The following is a 21,753-nucleotide window of genomic DNA, read 5'->3' as shown; positions in this document are numbered from 1 at the left end:
CATGCTGGGTTCAGGGAGTTTTTTTTTTTTTATTACACTGTTGGTATAATGCCAGTGAAATTTCTAATATGCATATAGAAGCAATACACTTCCTGTTGTTATTCATGAGTTGCATAATTTCATCCTGTTGAGGAAATGATGACCTTTATTTATTTATTTATTTATTTATTTATTTATTTATTTATTTATTTATTTATTTATTTATTTTGAATTTATACCGTGCCCATTTAGACCCAAGTCTACTCTGTAGACATCATTCTACTATGTAGACATCAGGAAAATTTGGTAGTGTTTTAATTTTTTTAATTCTATTGAGATGTGTCCACCAATTTTTTGAGCCGTATGCCTTTTTAAATATACATGCCTTCTTTACTAATCTCTACCATAGAGGTGCTTTTACCTGCATCTGAGAATGAGCCTGCCTGTACTCTAATATCAGGCCAGGAGGCCCTTCTGAAGGTGCCGTCCCTGAAAGAGGTGAGTGGGATGGCATGTCGAAATAGGGCCTTCTCGGCTGGTGCCCCCCAACTTTGGAATGCCCCCCATAGAGATCCCCCTGGCTCCGACACTTTTGGCTTTTCGGCGCCAGGCAAAGACTTTTTTGTTTAGCCAGCATTTTAATTAAATGGTATCCTTTAGCTGGCCATATGACCAGCAGGATTTATTAATGATAAATTAACTGTTTTAATATAGGGTTTTATTATAATATTGGGAATTTTTAATGGTTTTAATGTTTTTCAAAAGTTTTAATATTGTTGTATGCTGCTCAGAGACCATTTGTAATGGCTCGGCTAAAAATCTTGTAAATAAATCAAACAAAACACTGTGATAATTCTTCTAGTGATGTTAGCTATTATGAAACATTTAAAGACTGCTTAGTTTTAGTAAACATTGAATAATAGTAGATGAAAATGTAGACAATGGAGCCTTGATTAGTTACTTTTGGACGTGTGGATGTTTTCTGCAGGGTGTAACGCTGACTGATCTTCAAGAAGCTGAAAAAACTATCAGTAGAAGTCGTACTACACGAACTAGAGAACAAGAGAATGAAGAAAAAGAAAAGGAGGAAAAAGAAAAACAAGACAAAGAAAAACAAGAAGAAAAGAAGGAGTCTGAAACTAAAGATGATGACTATAGGCAAAGATATGCACGAACTACAGAAGAGGTATTTCATTGTTTTCACGTATGAAATACAGTAAGCCTGTATTTGTGAGATGGTGTTTCTGAAACTGTAGTAAATAGCTCACTTGATTAAAATTCTACTGTATATTAGCATACTTCCTGTCTAATATGGGCCTTTTCCTGTTAATTAGCCATATCATCGCTATAGAACTACATCTTCAGCGACTTCATCAACATCTTCAGTTGCCACTTCTACTTCTTCAGGCCAACTAAACAGACCAAATAGCATTATAGGTATAACTTCTGCTTATTCCAGAAGTGGAACAAAGGAAAATGAGAGGGGTAAGTCTCTTTTTGTTTGTTTGTTTTTTGTTTGTTTGTTTTTTGCTTTCATTGCCAGGGAAAAAGCTATCCCTTCAAGAAAACATAGTTCACAATGAATGACTGGTAAAAATCCTTGTAACATCTCCACCTAGGATCAGTATTTTCTCTTTTGGAATTATCTTTTCAGATTGCTTTCGTTATAGAAAGCATATACTTTGATCTTGAATTTCCATAATTTCTTTGGACAATATCTAACAGACCTTTCCTCTGATGAGCAGTTTCTGTCAGAAGATTTTGTGTGTTTGGGGGATAATTTTACATCTTTGTATCCTCAGCATCTGTTTTAAAGGATTGAGTGACCTATTGGTGCAGGATTGCCTTATGGGGTGGGGGGAGGGATGGGGAAATCATATTGTACTTCCACAATATTGGATTTCACCAGATATTGAAGTTCCAGATTTTAATTTTGAATTATGGTGGAAGCATTTAGAAAAAGAAATATTTTAGGAGTGTGCGTAAGCACTGTGTTGCTTAATATAGATTCATTTTTCAGCCCTGAAGACTGCAGCAGTGAAATAAACAACTACCTGGATGTTTGTGATTTCTTGTGTTAATTCAAGGGTAAACACACAGATTAAGTGCATGATAGCAAAGGAATGTTATATGCTTGTGCAGCCCTGCTTAGTCTTGTATAGTTAATAAAAGCATTTTGGAGCTGAACATTCAATTTGAAAATTGTTTGATCTTGTTGATATGTTGCTTAAATTTACAGATGATGAATCTTTACCATCTGAAAATTGCTGTACTTCATTAAATCCATTACTATATCAAGAAACTGAACTAGTGGAAAGACAAATCTCTCTCTAAAAGGGTCCCTTGCACGCTAAATTATTGATGCTTCTTGCTAAACAAATACTTACTTCAATGCTCTTAATGCTTTTGATGGATATGTGTTTGTAGATATTGTATCATATGCAATCCATGTAATGTTACGTTGAAATATTCAGGTCTAACTAAGGAACAACCAGGGATGACAAATAGAATTATAGCCTATTAAAGTTAATCCCATGTTGGATATTCTCAAAAACACTTTAGGATTCTGTTTCATAGTATTTGGTACTGTGTGTCCTGCTTCAGAATCCACAATAGAAAAGTTGTGTGTTACATATCAGAATATGTTCTGACCATCATTAAAACATCAAAACATTGCTTCTTAAATAGAAACAGGGAAGAAAGAAGAAGAAAAAGAAGAAGATAAATCACAGACAAAATCAATAAGGGAAAGACGACGACCAAGGGAAAAGCGAAGATCTACAGGAGTTTCTTTTTGGACTCAAGATGTAAGTGAAAATACATTAAGTTGCCCATAGTTTTGTATTTGGAAGTTTAGGGCCAGATGAATAAACCAGTATATATTCTAGTGCATAATGAAGCCAGCAGCGTGATTTACTGGAAAAATTGTGAATCTGACTGTAGCCTTCATATTGAAAATTCATGTTTCAGATACAAGTTAGATTCAGATGAATTTGTAAAGAGTACCAGCATTCTTAAAGTAGTATATGGTAGCAATAACCACAGGTCAGATCCAAAACTGCAGCACATTTCAGGGACCATACTCATTTGCAGTGTATGTGGGAAGTTTTTTGCCTAATTTTATTATTGATGTCACCATTTCTAGAGCATTCCTGAATCCAGTTGGCAATCAGAGCCCCAAAGTATTCTCAGCAAAGTGAGAGAGTTTGTGAAATATAAGCCAGTGGACTACGGTATTTTAAAATGCATATGAGACAGAAAAATACAAATTGTTTTAAAGTTAACAATAGGAGAATTATCCAATTTAAGAGGACAGTGTTATAATTAAGTTTTGATTCTGTGAATGACAACATATCAGAAGGAGGAGGGTGAACTACTGCAGAGTAAAAGAACACCAGTTAAGTTAGACTTCTTGGTCATAAGTGAGCTCATTTGGACTTCAATAAGTTGGCAATATGTATAAGTTGCACTACATATATTACTTGGTTTATTACTTACTGTATTTGCCGAATAGTTTATATTTGTGATTTCATTGAAACTTGCATTTGATTAGATGAGAATTGTGTGCCCAATATATTTGAATTAAGTTGTGCCTAATATAACACACTAGTCAAAAATATTTTAAATATTTTGAAAAATAATTGCCAGGCGTAAAAATAGAGAAGTATTTGGGCAATTTTGTTGTGGTTGTGTAGTCGTTAAGTTGTGTCCGACTCTTCGTGACCCCATGGACTAGAGGACGCCAGGCCCTCTGGTCTTCCACTGACTCCTGGAGTTTGGTCAAATTCATGATGGTAGCTTTGGTGACACTCATCAGCCATGGAAGGCAGCCCATCTAGGAGAAGGAAAACTCCGATTTCAAACCTCCACTGCCTTGTGGCTATATCCATTCATGGAAAAGGCTTCAGGAGTTAACCTAGAGGCAAAATCCGGAGCTGGAGTCCTGAAGGCAGTTCTTGTCGTTCTGCCAACTCCTGCGACGTTGCTGAAACGAGTCGTATTGGCTCTTGCCTTTCCATTGGACCATTTCAGCAACGTGGAGAGGGGGAATCTGCTGCTTGGGTAACAGCCTATCCTCCATATTACTTTACCCAGGCTTCATGCTCTGGAGGGGACACTCCTCAATTCAGAGCATGTCACCATAGGCTTTCGAGACTGAAGGATGCCTATGCTAGCTGTTGTTAGCCATGCTTTCTAAGGCCCACTTGAGTTCACTCTCCAGGATGTCTGGCTCAAGGTCGGCAACCACACTATCTGGGTTGTCCGGGACATCCAGATCTTTCTGGTATAATTCCTCTGTGTATTCTTGCCACCTCTTCTTGATGTCTTCTGCTTCTGTGAGGTCCCTACCATTTTTGTCCTTTATCATGTCCATCTTCGCACAAAATGTTCCTTTAATATCTCCAATTTTCTTGAATGGATCTCTGGTTTTTCCCTTTCAATTCTTTTCCTCTATATCTTTGCACTGTTCATTTAAGAAGTCCCTCTTGTCTCTCCTTGCTATTCTTTGGAAATCTGCATTCCATTTTCTGTAACTTTCCCTATCTCCCTTGCATTTTGTTTCCCTTTTCTTCTCTGCTATTTGTATTATTTTTTTTCTTGCATTTTCTTTTCTTTGGGATGGTTTTCGTTGCTGCCTCCTGTACAATGTTACACGAGCCTCCATCCATAGTTCTTCAGGCACTCTGTCCACCAAATCTAGTTCCTTAAATCTGTTCTTCACTTCCACTGTGTATTCATAAGGGATTTGGTTTAGATTATACCAGACTAGCCCAGAGGTTTTTCCTACTTTCTTCAGTTTAAGCTTGAGTTTTGCTATAAGAAGCTGATGATCAGAGCCACAATCAGCTCCAGGTCTTGTTTTTGCTGAGTGGATAGAGCTTCTCCATCTTTGGCTGCAGAGAACATAATCAATCAGATTTCGGTATTGATTAGGGCAATAGCAAAATCTATCTTGGCCTAATCTTAAGACTAGGACAGGATGTCAGATTTCTTACAGTTTCTTCTGATATATATTTGCAAATACATGAGTAGCTTTTAGATAAGCAATGGCACAGATCAGATAATAGCTTCTAAAAAAATTAACAGAAGTGAATTTAAAGCCCATTTTAAAATATTTTTAAAGGCATGGAAATGTGTACATGCAGTGCTATATACACTTGTCCTTTTGAAAAAGAGAAAAGAGATTAGGAAGCTAGATTTGAGTTTTTTCCTAATTACAAATGAAATAGTTCCTGATAATACAGGGAAGTAAACAATTTTAAGCAAATGTTCCTTGTGATTTTTTTCTTTTATCCGGAGTAGACATGGTATATAAATACGTGCTAATTTTAAAACTGTAATTGTCTCCTTCAGAGTGATGAAAATGAACAGGAACACCAGTCTGATTCAGAAGAGGGAACAAATAGAAAAGAATCACAGGTAATGGTTTTGCTGTGTTTGCCTTATATGACATGTATTATGCCACTTTTTACTCAAACTTCTATGAAGGAAAAGTGTGTTATTTGGTGTGCAACTAGACAAAAAGATACCTGTGAACAGAAAATTGTTATGAACAGGTAATAAGCAAATGTTTTTGAATTTTCTACCAATCATTCATGTTCCCATTGAATTCTCTTCCATCATGCACAGTGTTTTTCGTACACAATAACTGGTTTTGTTCACACACTTTCATGCTGTTTCTTATTTCTAGAATGAGAAGAACGTTTGCATTAGATATAGATAACAACTATCAATTTAGTTAAGTACCAGCTGGAATCATGTTGATGTTTGCCTAAGGTTTGCACAACTTACCACAGTTAATGGTGCCTATTTAATGAGACACTGGAATACACCTTAGTGGTGCAGTTGGGCACCGAACCAATCGCAGAACCAAGGCATACCCTTGGTTGTGTTAGCTGGAATTTGATGAATTATGTTAGGCACACTTTACACAAGCACCAATGGAATTCTAGCCACTGACTTGGAAATAGGAATATATATTTTATGGAAGGCAGGCATCTATCCCATTTTGTGTGTCTGTTCCCACGTTGTTTGCTTGCATTCATATTTGTGATGTCATACAAAGATGTTGTAGTCCAAAGATGTTGCAGTCCTAAGCCCAACAAGATTTGTATTGTCTTAGATAGGAGCTCCCCATCTCTCTCAGCAGTACATAGCAAACTACTTAGAGAAGGTTTGAGAAGCACTTGTGCTTGGTGAAAGGACTGGTCTGTTGTACAAAGAGAAATTAAAAAGATCCAATTTTTTTTAAATTACCATTACCTTGTGAATAACTGTATTTAATACATATAGTCTTCTAATATTATTTTATTTTTTCCCTTCTCAGGTTGATAACCTCTCAAGGTATGTTCAGTTTCTCTTTATCATGTTCAGTATCAGTAATGCTATGAAAATGTGGCAGGGGTCTCCAAACTATGGTCCGTGGGCCATATCTGGCATGCCTTGCATTTTTATCCACCCTGGCAAATGCTGTAGGCTCAGGTCCATTCCCTTCAGCCCATGTGTATATGCATGTACACGTGTTTGTGTTCCTTCGGCCCTCAGAAATGTGTGAAATATACGATGTGGCCCTTATGGTGAAAAGTTTGGAGACCCCTGTTTTAGAGAAACATAAATTTTACAAATAACATTTCAGTTCGGTTTTCAGTGGAGATTGATTGATTGATTGATTGATTGATTGATTGATTGATTGATTTTCCAGATATTAAAAGCATTTCTGTACTGCTTTTTATTGAAAAAATGCAGTAGTCCACAGTAAGGAATATAATGAGACTAAAAGAACAAAATAGTTAAACAGCAAAAGCGGAACAATCTGTTAAAAACAGTTAAATGAGATGACTGATACGATTAACAATAATGGAGGTAACTGGGAAAAGGCTTGGGTAAACACAATGGTGTTCATTTGGAAGCAGAAACAATTAAGACTGCCTAATCTCTGTGGGAAAACCATTCCACATTGTAGGTGCCACAACAGAGAAGGTTTTGCCTATACCCCAGTCAAATGGTCTTCATTGAGCTGCGGTACAGTTAAGCAGAGGCCTCCATCCCCCCCCCCTTGTATAGACCACAGTAGCCTATATGGGAGAAGATAATTTCTTACATTCCACAAATTGAAACTGTAGGTTACAGTCTATTTAAACATGACTACAGTGATGCCTTACAAGACGAATGCCTCGCACAATGAAAAACTCACAAGACGAAAGCGTTTTGCAAGTTTTTCAGTGATTCACAAGACGTGTCGTCTTGCAAAAATTTTCGTCTTGCGAGGCGCACTTTTCCCATAGGTATGTATTTAAATGTAATTAATGCATTCCTATGGGCGAAAGAAGTCATCACGTAGCCCCGGAGACCAAGGAGCTTCTGTAACAACAGCCCGGAACGCCGCCCACCCATGCTGCATTCATCCGCCTCTTTGGTGCATGTGGGGCTTCTCACCCAGATGTTTTGAGTCCGTCTGTTCTATTGGATCCTGGCGCTGTTTCCTCCTAAGGGGTGTGTGTGAACACAGCGCCAAACAGCTGAGAGGCGGCAACCCTCTCAGGATTTATTATTAATAAAATGCCCCCCTCCATCTGCCTCTCAGCTGGTTGCTGCCTCTCAGCTGTTCGGCGCTCTGTTCACACACACCTCTTAGGAGGAAACAGCGCCAGGATCCAATAGAACAGCCCCTCCACCCTCCCTCCACCTTAGGAGCGCCAGGATCCAATAGAACAGCTGAGAGGTGGGCGGAGGGGCTGTTTTATTGGATCCTAACGCTGTTTCCTCCTAAAGGGTGTGTGTGAGTGCCAGGATCCAATAGAACAGCTGAGAGGCGGGCGGAGGGGCTGTTCTATTTGGATCCAGGCGCTGTTTCCTCCTAAGGGGTGTGTGTGAGCACAGCGCCAAACAGGTGAGAGGCGGCAACCAGCAGAGATGACCACAGCCACCTCTCAGCTGTTTGGCGCTCTGCTCACACACACACACACACACACCGTAGGAAGAAACAGCACCAGGATCCAATAGAACTGCCAGACTCAAACATCCAGGGAGAAGCCCTGCACGCACCAAAGAGGCGGAGGCAGATGAATGCAGCGGGCAGAGTGGCGGAGGCGTTCTGGGCCGTTGTTACAGACATTCCTTGGTCTCTGGGGCTACCTGGTAAGTTTTTTCATCCATTTGTTGTTGTTTAGTCCTTTAGTCGTGTCCGACTCTTCGTGACCCCATGGACCAGAGCACGCCAGGCCCTCCTGTCTTCCACTGCCTCCCGGAGTTGGGTCAAATTCATGTTGGTAGCTTTAATGACACATGGGAACACATTAATTAAATTTCAATGCATTTCTATGGGAAACCATGCCTCACAAGATAAAAATTTCGCAAGACGACACAACTCGCGGAACGAATTATTTTCATCTTGTGAGGCAGCACTGTAAAGCAGTTTTACTTGGTTACAGTATTTTGCAGGGCAGAAATATTTGCTTCTGAGCATTATAAATTTCACATTAGCATATTATGCTGGTTCACTGGTAACAAAGGAGAGTAACTGTGTGGGTCATCAGATGTAAATCTTAACTATTGCTTTATAAAGTAGGCAGACATGGCTGTTCGGTATTTGTAAAACATTTTATTAAATTTACTTTTTATGTTGAGAAGTTTTTCCCCATTAAAAATGTGTACAGTATGTGACTTCTGTGTGAAGCTTATCTGGGAAACAGTTATGGATGGTGCCATTTGCAACTTTGTTGAAATTGGGGTAGGGTGAATTGGATATAAAATTTAACGGAATTTAAGAGCCTTGTGGCATAGTGGTTAAATTGTAATACTGCAGTCAAGACACTTCTCATGACCTGAATTTGATTCCGATGGGCTCAGGTAGCTGGCTCAAGGTTGACTCGGGCTTCCATCCATCTGAGGTTGGTAAAATAAGTACCCAGATTGCTTGAGAGGACAATGTGTAGCCTACATAATTAAACTGTAAACCACCCAGAGAGTGCTTTAAGCACTATGGGGCAGTATAAACAGCACACTTTGCTTTGCTTTTGAATTTGTAGGTATGGCTTTTTGCTTGAGGTGAGGGTTGTGGAAATAGTAACTAGCCTAATGTGGGAAAAAGAGAAGAGAAAGGAAAAATCCTGGAAATGATATGATGCTTCATGCATATTTCAGCTCAGGAAAAGTGGAAGAATGGCTTTTTTCAGGCAAAGCAGCAAAGAATATCTCCAGGAGAAGCAAAAGGATGAGCATTTAAAATGATTTCCTTTTAACTGTTTTACCTCCTCCCCTGGTTCTTATCACAGATGTGACATTGGTAGGAACAGTATATTTGGATGAAGGTAGCAGTTTTACATTATGAAGGAGTGGGGACATGAGAAGTTTACCCTTCCTCTCTCCTCAATCTGTGTACAAACCAGAAACAACTTAATTTCTAAATTAGTTACATCAAATCATGGGTAGGTGTTATATCTAAAGTGAGTTGTGAAAACGTTTGGATTTTGTACATGTGTGTTAAAGATACGAGACAGGATCTTCAGGAGATCGCTATGATTCAGCACTGGGACGGACAGGATACAGTCACTTGGAAGATCGCAAATCATATTCCAGCAAGCTAGAAAAAGAAGATACAACAGATTTCAAAAAGGTACCTCCGCAGTAGCATGATGACATCTATGAATTACTTCTTTGTGGCTGTGCTATCCAGTTTGACTTGATCCATATACAGTACATACTCACAGGGCTGTGACATACTTTCTGCAATGGATGAGAGCATACATCCCTTTCTGAGCTTCCTGCTTTTGTCATTGGTCACCTGCCCAGATATACAAATATTGGACTCTTCCTTCAGTTGCAAATACTGGTTCCTTTAAGGATCCTGCATATTAGACACAAGCCTGTTCTCTTAACCAAGTGCACTTTGCTCTTGGTGTTTCTCCATGTCTCTCCCTGAGGCCCCGGTGTTGGCAGTCCTCACAACTATCATCCTCCATTCACATCTACACTGCCTTGTGCCACTTCCTGCCTTAAATCTGAAATGTTGCTACCATCCCTGTGTTTCAGAAATGTATCCATTTGGCATACTTCCCACAACAGTGTTCTTGTACTTAGATCTCCTGTGATTTTTTAAATCCCCTCCTTTCCTCTTTGCATTGCCTCCATTCTCTGTTTCCAGTAATACTCTCACTCTCTATTTCTCTCTCTTGAGTGACAATATTGAAGAAATTTCTGTTTAATGGATGGCAGTTTGGGCACAATTGTATGTAAAGAAAATGGGAATTGCATCAGTTCTAGAGCTTGGATTTTCTATCTGGACCAGTCCAGAGAGCTAAATGTTTTGTGTGCCTTCTTTCTCCAAGCTTTACCCCGTAAAGCTGTCTGGTCCTATCACATTTTGCTTTTCTCTATATAAGGAGAAAAGCAAAATGCACCAAGCACACCTGGTGCTTGGAGGAGCAGCTTCTTCATGTAACTTTGGAGTTGCCTAATGACCTAACCCACAACTTGCTGTACCTGTTGGCACAGAGAGTGATAGGGCTGGAGTGCCTCCATAGTGCCTGGAAGAGCTGAGTTGACTTCATTTCTCTGGTGATGTCCCTGATCAGGGGAGGTGGTAGATGGGCAGAGTTGATTCTGCAGGCTAGTGTCTTTAAAATTCTTTCTGGGTATTTCTTCTGCCATAACTTCTGCCCAGCTAGCTTAAGTGGCTTTAAAATAGCAAATAGGCCTGCCTGTGACTCTTCATTGCCATGTGTGTATTCAGAGGCAGTATGTCATCAAATTTAAGTTACTAGGGAGTAAAAGTAAAAGAGAACTAATGCCTTCACATCATGCTCATTGTTTTCTTCGAGGCATCTGGTTGGCTGTTTGAGAAATTGTGTGGTTGAGTAGTGGGAACTTGAGTTTGACCAGGACAAATGTTCATACACTTGTCCGAGTTAAATTATTAAATCTTATTTACTGTGTGTTGCAGCTAATGTCTGGAGACTCTTGCTTTAAAACGCCTCCATCTACAGCAATGTCTGTGTCAATTACTGTGTGTCTGAGGAAGCTTTCTAGGGACCTTGAAATCTTGCACATTGTTTTATGGCCTTTGAGTTGGCCTTATTAATATATTATCCTGACAGATGTTTTGCAGTTCACCATCATTATGATCATAATGTAATTTTGAAGAAATGAATGATTATCAAAATATATTTCACATTTCTCAGCTTTATGAACAGATTGTAGCTGAAAATGAAAAACTGAAAGCACAATTACATGATACCAACATGGAATTGACGGACCTTAAGCTGCAGTTAGAAAAGGCAACTCAGGTTTGTATTTTTGTACTTATTAGAAAATTGTGCAACACCATGGCTCTAAGAATCAGTATGACATTTGCTCAGTGTGGCAAAATGGCATTTACTAGTTTCATGTAATGCTTTATTTTTATTATTTATAAGCTTGACACAAAAGTATGAAAACTATAAATCCATATTTAGCATGCTACATATTGGAAGTGTTCCAGTGGTTTTCTGAAATGATAATTTGTGATGTTGATTAACATTAATTAGGAGTCTGGTGATGTACCACATTGTCTTTTATATATTTCACTAAAAATCAAATCAAAACCGTTGTCTCTTGCTGCTGTTGTAATCTTCTTCATACATTAATTACATTTATATTGTACCTTCCCTTCAGAGAGTTCAAGGCAGCGATAATGGCTTTCTTCCTTCCCACTTTGTCTTTAGTTTTCAAGGTAGGACAGGCTGGGAAGAGGATTGGCCTCATGTTTCTAAACGAATATCTTGACTCAGTAGGAACTAAAATTCAGATTTAGTCCAAATTCAGCACTCTAAAAACAATGTTTGCTTTTTGTGAAACAGATAGAAAGATATCACCAGCTTCACTGAGTGTGGAACACTATTTCCTCCATTAGTATTTGTATACATGATCTTGCATGTTGCTTATCTATTTTCAGAGGCAGGAAAGGTTTGCTGACAGGTCTCTGCTAGAAATGGAAAAAAGGGTAAGTCGTGCTTCTGATCTCCAGTATTGTTTAGAAAGAACTGTAAAATAGCAGTTTGCAAAGCAAATATATTGAACAACATGTGTAACTGTGATATCATAATGCTGATGAAATCTACCTATCCATGCCGTTTTGATATCAGTTTAGTAAGTCAGTATAATTGAGAAGACCCAATGCTTTTCTTATATTTTGGTGTTCTAAATAATTGTAGACTAGAGTCTTTCCCCAGTCATATATTTTGAACAAAGCCTGGGGAAGCAGGGCCACTGATCTTGCTTGCTGAGGATTCTGATTTTTCCAGAATCAGGTTTTAGACTACAAATCACACAAACCCTGGCCAGCATGGCTAATGACCAGGCATTATGGGAGCTGGGGAAGGCAGTTCTAAACCTTTCAGATTTTGTGGTCTACTTTGTGATAAATACCTCATGTCAGGGAAGTGTTGCCTGGAATGATAAAGGTCTTGAACATTTCTGGCTCAGGAGTTAATGTTTGAAGGAGTTGCCAAATATCTTTATACTGTACATGCTGTATAAGCAGTTGCTTGTTGTTATATGTGGTAGCAGTAATTAAGGGTTATTTCTCTCACCTGGGACATCTCTTGCAGCCATGTTTATGTTATTAAGAAATACTTGCATGATACTGTTTTCATATGGAGATGTCCATGCGTCCACCATGACTTATGTGGTCATGTGTGTTGCCTAAGAATAATAGAGCTTGTGCAGGTATCCGTTTTAATGTGTCAGAAGACACTATCAACCAAATGCATAAGTGATGATACAACTGGCCAGTATTGTAACGTGAAGTTAGTTTGGAGACTACTTTTATTATGTTTTTCTTCTTTCACAGTTCTTCTGTCTCATGTACCGCACAAGGATTGCCCACTGAATTAAAATAGTATTAATATGTCTGATTCTCAAAGCCTCCAGTTGTGAATTTGATTGTGCAGCCTTGTGTTTTTTTAGGGCTTACACTCTGTTAACTCACTGTTATATAACTGAGCACACTGTGTATGAATTGTTTTTCCCCTCAGAAACTGTGTTCTTGCCAGACAAGGTTAAATAATTAAGAGGCTGACCATAGCAAAGTGTTACTGTACTAAACTCATGAAGTTAAATGCTAAGACACAGGATAATGTGCTTAGGGATTCCATTAACTATTATTAAATGAAATTCAAATGGTTTGTATCTGAAAGGTGACCGACAAGAGTCAGTATCTACAGGGCGGTATGATCTAACCAGAGTTTTACGCACCTCCCCTGCTGCTTGTTTTGCATAACACTGTTGAATGCAGCTCATTTACACTTTGCAGTAATCTGCTTTTGTCTTTCACATGTTGAAAATACTTGGATGTTAGGTGCTGGATACAGCAACTTTTTACATGAAACTCACTGCACTATCTTAACATGAGGCAAGACTGAGCTGTAAAAACCCATTGTCCATTGTTTGAATTATGATAGAATATGCACTGGGACGCAAAGACATGTTACATTAGTACTACCCAAACACAGTACAGAGTGCAAACTAACATTTGCTTGTCTATGGCAGCTCATGCTTTGTGCTTTTTTTCCCCTTAAGGCAAGTGGTATCTTACCTGCACTTCTTGTGTGTTAAACTACCACAAAATCTATCTAAAGGAGTAATAGCCAGCTGATGCTATAAAAACTGTTGTTTGTTCAGCTGTACATAAAGATAGATTAAACTGTTAAATTTGATAATGCTGGTATTATTTTGATTGTACTTTGAAAGTATTTTTTACACTTCACTGGCCTCACAAGTCTTTTTGTCCTCACTGTGCTTATGGATGTTTAATCGTAAAGGTTGGCAATTGCACTGTGTTCACATTGTTTAAAATATATAGCCTAGTGTTACTATTTGTCATTAATGCAAAGGTTTTTCTGTAGGAACGAAGAGCTCTAGAAAGGCGAATATCTGAAATGGAAGAGGAACTCAAAGTAAGTGTGCCCCACCTGTTTACAGCTATCCTTTCTAAATAAGTGTATAAATATGGGCATATTCTGAGGCACAGCAACCTAGAAAAAGGAAACTTTCCTGGTAACATACACTCACAATGGTATGTTTTTCATAGAAATTTTATTTAGTATATAGGAGCCTATATACAACTGTTGCTGAGAGTTAGCAAACATACCTCTGTAGAGGCTAAACAGGAATTAATTACCTAACATGCAGTGGGCAGACCAATGCATAGGTGTGTAGAAAACAGAATTAAAAAGGTACAATAAAAAACATGGATTAGGCTTCTATATAAGGATGCTTAGCTTTGAGAGTGTACCCACAGTTTGAAGCAAGAGTGGTGAGACCTGAGAAGATAGGCCACAGTCATGCTTGACTGCAGCAGAAGCAGTTGTCCGAGAGAAAGAATCAACTTACTTTGGCAAAGGAGGCAAATAAGGGTCTTCTGCAGTAGAGGTTGACCTTAATAAATCAGAGCTAGATTATTTGGAAAATACAGCACTAATGAGCCTCTTTGATAACTGAGATATGTCCTGGCATCTCATCAGTTAGTTGCAACTAGCCACAGCAAGTTGCACAGACCTTCAACTAACACCAGTAGGATTCTGATTAGTCCTTCATTTTCCAAATGTATGCTCTCTTTTGATAACAAAGGCTACCAAGGACCAGATACACAAATTACCATAAGACAATTTAAAACAGCAGTATTAAAACCAGTGAAGCAGTGTTCATTGTAAAAAGTCATGATAAAGGTAAAATAGCCTTGGCAAAGCATTTTACTGTTTTCCTCAAAGTTGGCAATCCATAGAAAATCAAGAAGTCTCTTGGATTTCTGTAGGCTGGAGTCTTGACAGTGACAGTATTGCTGCCGAAAAAGTCCTATTCCTCTTAGTCATCACACTAATTTCAGAGGTATGAGATATACAGAGAATCCTTTCTAAATCTTAGTATTAAGGATTAAGTAATCCAGTAATCAAAATTGTTAAGGGCTTTAAAGGCCATTAGCAGCCCTCTGAATTGTCTCTGAAAAAAGACAGAATAGCAGTGCAGCTCTCAACAGGTAAGTGTAAAGTGTTTGTTTTGTTGTATTTTTTTATTTGCACCAACAGATCCTGAAGCATTTTCAGTTTTGAAATGGATTTCAAAGTTAGCTCCAGGGTAATTTTATTCATGATTTTTCCACAGCATAGATTGTGGTGGCCAAGCCCTAGTCCACTGATATATTTTGGATGATGGCTGTTACTTAAACATCTAGGAATGCCCTAATCCTGAAGATTTTATCTTTTATAGAGGCATCTGAATCCGTTATCAAGTTATATAATTTTACATTAAAATAGCAAGAGGAGAAATTTTCTTTAGACATACAGTACCTCAACCATGACACTTTACCATCCATATTGTTATATTAAGATCATAATTGTATTATTTATTATAGCAATAATCCAGGTTTCTATTGAATTTTAATTGTTTGGAAACTTATGTAGAATTAGTTGTTGCCCTTTAGCTTCCCTTTGGAAATGTTGATTTTTGCACATGGAACTAACTAATTAATTATTTGTTGCCAAGGAAAAAAAAGATTCTCTTTACATCTCTTTTTCCTTTTAGTTTTTCTCACCTGTATTACTTTTCAACATGTCTCAGTTGCATTTCTCTCATGTTGGCTCCTGTTTCTTTGATTTCTACAGAAACTATACCAAGTAAAGCATGTTCATTCTTTGAGGCATATAAATGACCAGCTGTTGACTGAGAATAGGGCCTTGACCAGAGTGGTTATCAAGCTGTCAGGTGCTTGCAGGCATCTACCTTCTGTGGATTTGTAAATCTCCTTTTTTTCTCCTTTTTTTCAAGCCAGGCAGGCATTAACTTTCAGCTGTTGTCATGGTTTGAAGCTTTTACTAGTGTTGCATGTGTGTTTATTTTACACTGGCTTATTTTTGGACAAACAAAAAAATTCAGCTTACATGCATGGCATCCAGTAGTCCACAACTAGTATTTTACCACTTCTGAATGATTTCGTTTTGTTGATTGATAAGGAAATCAGTATTCCAAATTTGCTCGCCTAGAGATGCTATATTCCAGGTAATTTTAAATCTATAGTCCTCAGCATACAGAGTGTAGAATTAGTAACTTGAAATTGGTATCCACCACAGTTTATTTCCCTTCTGATGTACTGTACATAGTAATACTTGATTGATTGATTGATTGATTGATTGATTGATTGATTGATTGATTGATTGATTGATTGATTGATTGATTGATTGATTGGACTTATATACCGCCCCATAGCGCTACAAGCACTCTCCGGGTATTTATAGCATACTATGAATTAACACTTCACTGGAAGTTAAGCTGGAATCTGTGATGTCTTCTGATGGATTTCACAGTTTTTTCCAGTATACTGGCTGACTCTTTCTTCCTCTTACAGCCCTTTGCGTGGCTTAAAAACCTGATCTAAAGGGCTGAGAAATCCTGTACATCAGGTTTTTGGGGAGCCATGAAGGGCTACAGATGGAGGCCCAGGGCAAGAAAGGCTCAGTTCCATTGGTGCTGTATACTGAAGTATTCTTTTGGATCTTGGCCTGTCTGTTGCATATGTACCTAAACTTAGTGATAATTGTAATACACATTTGTGCTAGGTGGAAACTTTTGGCATCAACCAAACCAATACATGAACTTCTATAGCCACAAAGAGGGCAGGAAGACTCTTTTTTAAAAATACATTTTATTAGTTTTTCACTCTATCTACATTTAATCTGTGCTTGTCAGACATTGTGTTACATAATCCGGATTAACCGTCGCTATGGCGAAACATTGCTGTACAGAATAGAAAAACCCATTGGAACGCATTAAACTTCGTTTAATGCATTCCAATAGGCCCCAAACTCACCGTTCAGCGAAGTAGCTCCATAGCGTAGGCATTTTCGCGCCCTCGGTAAGCGAGGAAATTGCGCTAAAATGGTTGCGCCGGCCATTTTGGAGCCGCCGATCAGCTGGTCAAAAATGGGGCCGGCGCTCAGGCAGGAGGGCGGGGGAAGGCTCCCTCACCCTCCTCCCAAGTGCACGCCGGCTTTTTCGGCCGGCTGACCGGCCGGCGCTTGGCCAGGAGGGTGGGGGAAGGCTCTGTGAAACTGAATCCTGGACTATGCATGCATAAGCTTCCGGCTTGAGAAGAGAGACGTTTGTGCTGAACTCCACTCCTTTTTAATTTTAATCACTATTATATTACTGATTACATTATTTTTATCTATTTTAACCTTCAAATTGTTTAATTAGTCTTATAAACAAACTTCATAGTTGCTACTGTTGGAGACAGACTCCCTGCAGCTGGAGTTTTGCTTCCACATGAAGGCAGAGTGCAGATGAGGCCGGGCAGCTTTGTGGATATTTGGTCGATATTATCAGCTTGGTCCTTATCTAGAAGAGCCGTTAACACCAGCAAACAACTGAGGACTGTAAAAATTCTGGCCTTGGGAAGGAAACAGACAGCTTGGGCATCGCAGAGGACTCACTGCCTTTTCTCAGCTACTTCCTGAAGGAAGGAGGGGGAGAGAAGAAAGATAAAAGAGGTTTGCTGACCTGGAGGGGTGTTGCCGCAGTTTCCAACTTAGTTTAGTCATGAGTCTTTGCCTTGGTAACTCTTCAAGTTACTGGGTAGATTGAACTGTTTGACCCCTTTCATTGCCTTTACGAATTTGATGCCTAGACCCCAAGGTTTCATTAGGAGGAACTCTGTCACAGCACTCCCGGCCCTATTATTATGAAGGTAACGACTACTCCCATGGAAGAACCAGAAGATATTCTGGATTTCACGTTAATGACCCCTGTGCTGCAGTCTATTCAAAATGAACTGCTCCCACACATTTTTCCATTTTCAGAACTTAAAGAATCAGGAGCTGGTGTTGTGTCGACATCCATCAGGAACTGTTCAGAACTCTTGACAAGGATGGTTTATCCCCTTCTCCCCTGGATAACAACCCAGATGGGATCATTAGGGTGGTTGAGAACATGGGAGGTGACACGACAACATGTTCGTAATGCTTAAGATGGAAAAACAGAAAATTATAATAAGAATAAAGCCAAGTATTGACAGGAGGGAAGGCCTGCCTGAAGAGCCAAGTTTTTAATTGGTTCTTAAAAACACCCAGTGAGGGAGCCAGGCGGATCACTGATAGGAGGCTATTCCAGAGCAGAGGGGCCACTGCCAAGAAGGCCTGGTTTCTTGTTCTTTCTTTGGGGGCCTCTCTCGGCGTTAGGCCCCTCAACTGTCCCTTCTGGCTATGGCAAGTGATTCGGGTAGATCGAGAAGGCGATCTGCCAGGAATCGTGGTACTAAACCGTTTAGGGCTTTATACGTCATCATCAACACTTTGAAGTCAATGCGGAAGCGAATGGGCAGCCAATGCAAGGCAGCCAGAGTGGGAGAGATATGCTGATATTTTCTCATCCCACTAAGGAGTCTGGCCACCGCATTCTGCACCATTTGAAGCTTCTGCATCAATCTCAAAGTTAGCCACACGTAGAGTGCATTACAGTGGTCTAATCTTGAGATTACAAGCACATGGACGAGAGTGGTGAGAGCCCCACTATCAATATAGGGATATTATAGCAAAATAGGGATATTATCAAGATATGTCATTATAGGCAGAGATTTTAACGCGATAATAGGGCAGGATGATGTCAGGCAGTACTCCAGTATGAAGATATACCCACCTGAATTAGGGAAACACTGTCTCTATACAGGATGTCCAAATATAGTAATGCGAATTATGCTGGACATAAGCTAATACAGATGATCAATCGAGTTTCCTTATAAATGGGTCTTACCCAGATGACCACCCTGCAGAATTAACGTATTGGTCTGGAGAAGGGGTGAGCATTTTAACTACGTTTATAGTCTCTGAATACATTGAATCCAATACATTGAATCCTTTAAGACTGGTGACTTTCAATATAGCAATCATCTACCTTTGATTATGGCGCTGGATTTACCATGGTTTAACTCATGCATCAAAGACCTTTATAAAGTAGTTTTAATTCAAGATAAGTCTGTGAAAGTGGCTAGATGGAACCCTAGAATAGAAAATAGGATAGCTAATCTGCTGGCCTCGGATCAATTAGACGAGATTGTACAGGAAATCTCTACAGCTGAAAACCCAGAGGGCTGTATTGAGGGTTATGAGGAACTAACCCTAGTTATTTCTAAAACCATAGATGAGGCCAACAAATAGACCACAAGAGTAAACAAATGGTTCTCTGCACCCTGGTTTGACCAAGAGTGCAGAGTAGCAAAAAGAGATCTAAGAAACTGCTATAGTAGGTACAGAAACGGCCCAAAAGAGACTCAATATTGGGTACTAAAACAACAACAAGCTCATTATAAATTCCTTATTCGACACACACAAAAAAGATGCAGAAGGTAGAATGTTGAATCAATTAAGTTCAGCAGTTAAAACTGAGAACACTTCCCCTTTTTGGCCTCTGGTAACTTACCATCCAATTAGCTCCCCCGTGGCCATGAACAATTACATCCTACCAGACGTTTGGGAACAACATTTTAGAGGACTGTATAGTAGTTCTGAATCTGCAGAGTATGAAATTGATGAATTAGACCATCTCCCTCAATGGCCACCAGTGAATTCGGTAGAGATGAGGAATCTTAGCCAAACCTTGAAACCTGGTAAAGCCCCGGAATCGGATCTAATCACTTCAGATTTAAGAAAAACTCTGTTGGGTACCAATTATAACATCTTTATTTACAGCACTCGATAATACTGGGAGAATTCCCAAGGATTGGGGGCTGGTGATAATTGTTCCAGTATATAAGAAAGGAAACAAAGATCTTCCATCAAACTATAGACCTAGTAGCCTACTTAGTATATTAAGTAAACTGTATGCTAGACACCTGCAGTGGAAATTACAAGATTGAATTGATAAGAGAACTGTTTGGCTGAAGATCAGGCAGGGTTTAGAGAGGGCCATTCAGTTCTCAGTGTTTGATTCTGGAGCATTTAATCTCAAGATATTCTTCTAAGAACCCTGTGTCTCTATATGCAGCTTTTATTGACTTTAGAGCTGCCTTCGATTCAGTCTCAAGAAATATTCTATGGGCTAAATTATGAGGTTCTACTATTGACAAATGTCTCTTGTTTTTTTATTAGAGCTTGTGGCGATCTCCTCTGAAGTCCCTATCCCCCCCCCCCGAGGCCTTCACGAGGTTCTCACTCTTCTTCCTTCATCGCTGCCACCAGATATTAATGTTTAATATCAATAGAGTATGGAGACAAGTGTGCTGTTCAAAACCTAAGTCTTTTATTTGATCAGGGAAGTAAATGAACGATGGATATTCATGGGATAAATCACAGGCTGCCAATGACTTGTATTTGAATCAAATCTTTAACACTCTTTTAGCTCTCTGTTTCAATCTAGACTCTTACAGATCTCTAACTCACTTTCCAGACACTTTCAAGTTACACACAATCTCTCTCCCAGATTCTCAGATTCCATACACCAGTCTTTATATCCAGCTCCCTCCCCCCCCTTGGCTCCGCCTTCCGTTCACTCGTAGGCTCCTTCTTCACTGTTTTGCTGTGATAGACAGGTGAGGGCAGAGCTGTTCGCTACAGAGCTCTACATGAAAATGCTACAATACGAGTTAAAACCAACTCACAAGGCCATCTTACAGCTCCTATTAAGACAGAAAGATATAAAACAGGGATGTATACTGGCTTCCCTGTTATTCAACCTTTATATAAATGACCTAGCAACTCAGCTAAATTTTCTGGTCCGTCCAATGGCTTTCAATGGAGAAAACAAAAAATCACCAAAAATTAACGAAGACTCAGAACAACACCAAATTAAGTTTGCATAGGTTTCAGGAGGTGGGCTAACGATTGCAAGCATTTAAAACAGGTTTCAAACAGTTTAAGGCACTTTTACAGAAGCGAAAAAGGACTTTGCAAAGCCATTCAAGTGCATTGAGTCGGCTTCAATGCATTTCAATTGGGGAACCGCGTTTCCCTCAACGATGTTTCCTATGGGGATTTTCGCTTAATTGCTTCTAAATTGTGATCGGAGCTTCCAGTTACAAACAGAAAAAGGCAGGGGAAAAAGGCGGGAAATTCAAATTTTTAACTGTAGGCGGCGACAAGGCTGCTTCTTTGTAGCTCTTTTACCCCAGCAGTTAGAGTGTGCATTGGAGGAGGCTTCAGACTGCCTCCTCCTGCTTCTGAGTGAGCGTGTGTATGTTTGCAGGGAGGCTTCAGGCTGCCTGGTAAGGTAAAGTGCTGTTTTTGGCTTTTTAAAAACTGTTCTGGGTGTTTTTGCAGCGTGGTTCTCAGCTGGAGGGGTTATGTTTCTGTGCTGTCATGGGTCTTGGGGGTTTGCTTGTTTTGGGGTTTTCCCCCCATTTCTGATGGGCCTTGGGGGGTTGGGGTTTTTTTGGCTTCCCCCCCCATTCCCAATGGGTCTTGGGGGTGGTTGCTTTTGGGGAGGTTTCCCCATTTCTGATGGGTCTTGGGGTTTGTTTTTTGGCTTCCCCCCTTCTGATGGGTCTTGGAGGGTTGGTTGCTTTTTGGGGGGTTCCCCATTTCTGATGAGTCCTGCACGCTTCCCTTGCTTTTTCCTTTGTTTTCTTTGCATTTCTGTCCTGCCCCCTTTGTTCTCTGTGCATTTCCAATGGGTCTTGCCTGCTTGATTGCTTTTCTCCCCCCCCCTCAGCTGGGATTAATCACATTTCCAATGAGTCTTGCATTGATTTTGTGTGTATGTGTGTGATTTTTTTTCTTTTGCCGGAACGGATTAATTGCATTTTAGTGCATTCCT

The 21,753-nt window shown here is 39.5% G+C and overlaps 1 protein-coding gene across 2 annotated transcripts in view; it reads left to right on the top strand.

Moving 5' to 3' along the window:
- PPP1R12A (protein phosphatase 1 regulatory subunit 12A) overlaps positions 1–21,753 on the top strand; it is a 130,063-nt gene that overhangs the window by 103,881 nt on the left and 4,429 nt on the right. For both annotated transcript variants that reach the window (XM_073000328.2, XM_073000330.2), the window contains 9 exons: positions 968–1,165; positions 1,314–1,464; positions 2,668–2,786; positions 5,335–5,400; positions 6,308–6,324; positions 9,469–9,595; positions 11,160–11,264; positions 11,912–11,959; positions 13,863–13,913. In XM_073000328.2, coding sequence (XP_072856429.2) covers positions 968–1,165; positions 1,314–1,464; positions 2,668–2,786; positions 5,335–5,400; positions 6,308–6,324; positions 9,469–9,595; positions 11,160–11,264; positions 11,912–11,959; positions 13,863–13,913 — 882 coding nt within the window. The remainder of the gene's footprint in view (positions 1–967; positions 1,166–1,313; positions 1,465–2,667; positions 2,787–5,334; positions 5,401–6,307; positions 6,325–9,468; positions 9,596–11,159; positions 11,265–11,911; positions 11,960–13,862; positions 13,914–21,753) is intronic.

This window comes from Pogona vitticeps, chromosome 5, assembly GCF_051106095.1.
Source record: "Pogona vitticeps strain Pit_001003342236 chromosome 5, PviZW2.1, whole genome shotgun sequence".
In the NCBI taxonomy this organism is placed as follows: domain Eukaryota; kingdom Metazoa; phylum Chordata; class Lepidosauria; order Squamata; family Agamidae; genus Pogona; species Pogona vitticeps.
This window is presented reverse-complemented; position numbering and strand designations above follow the sequence as displayed.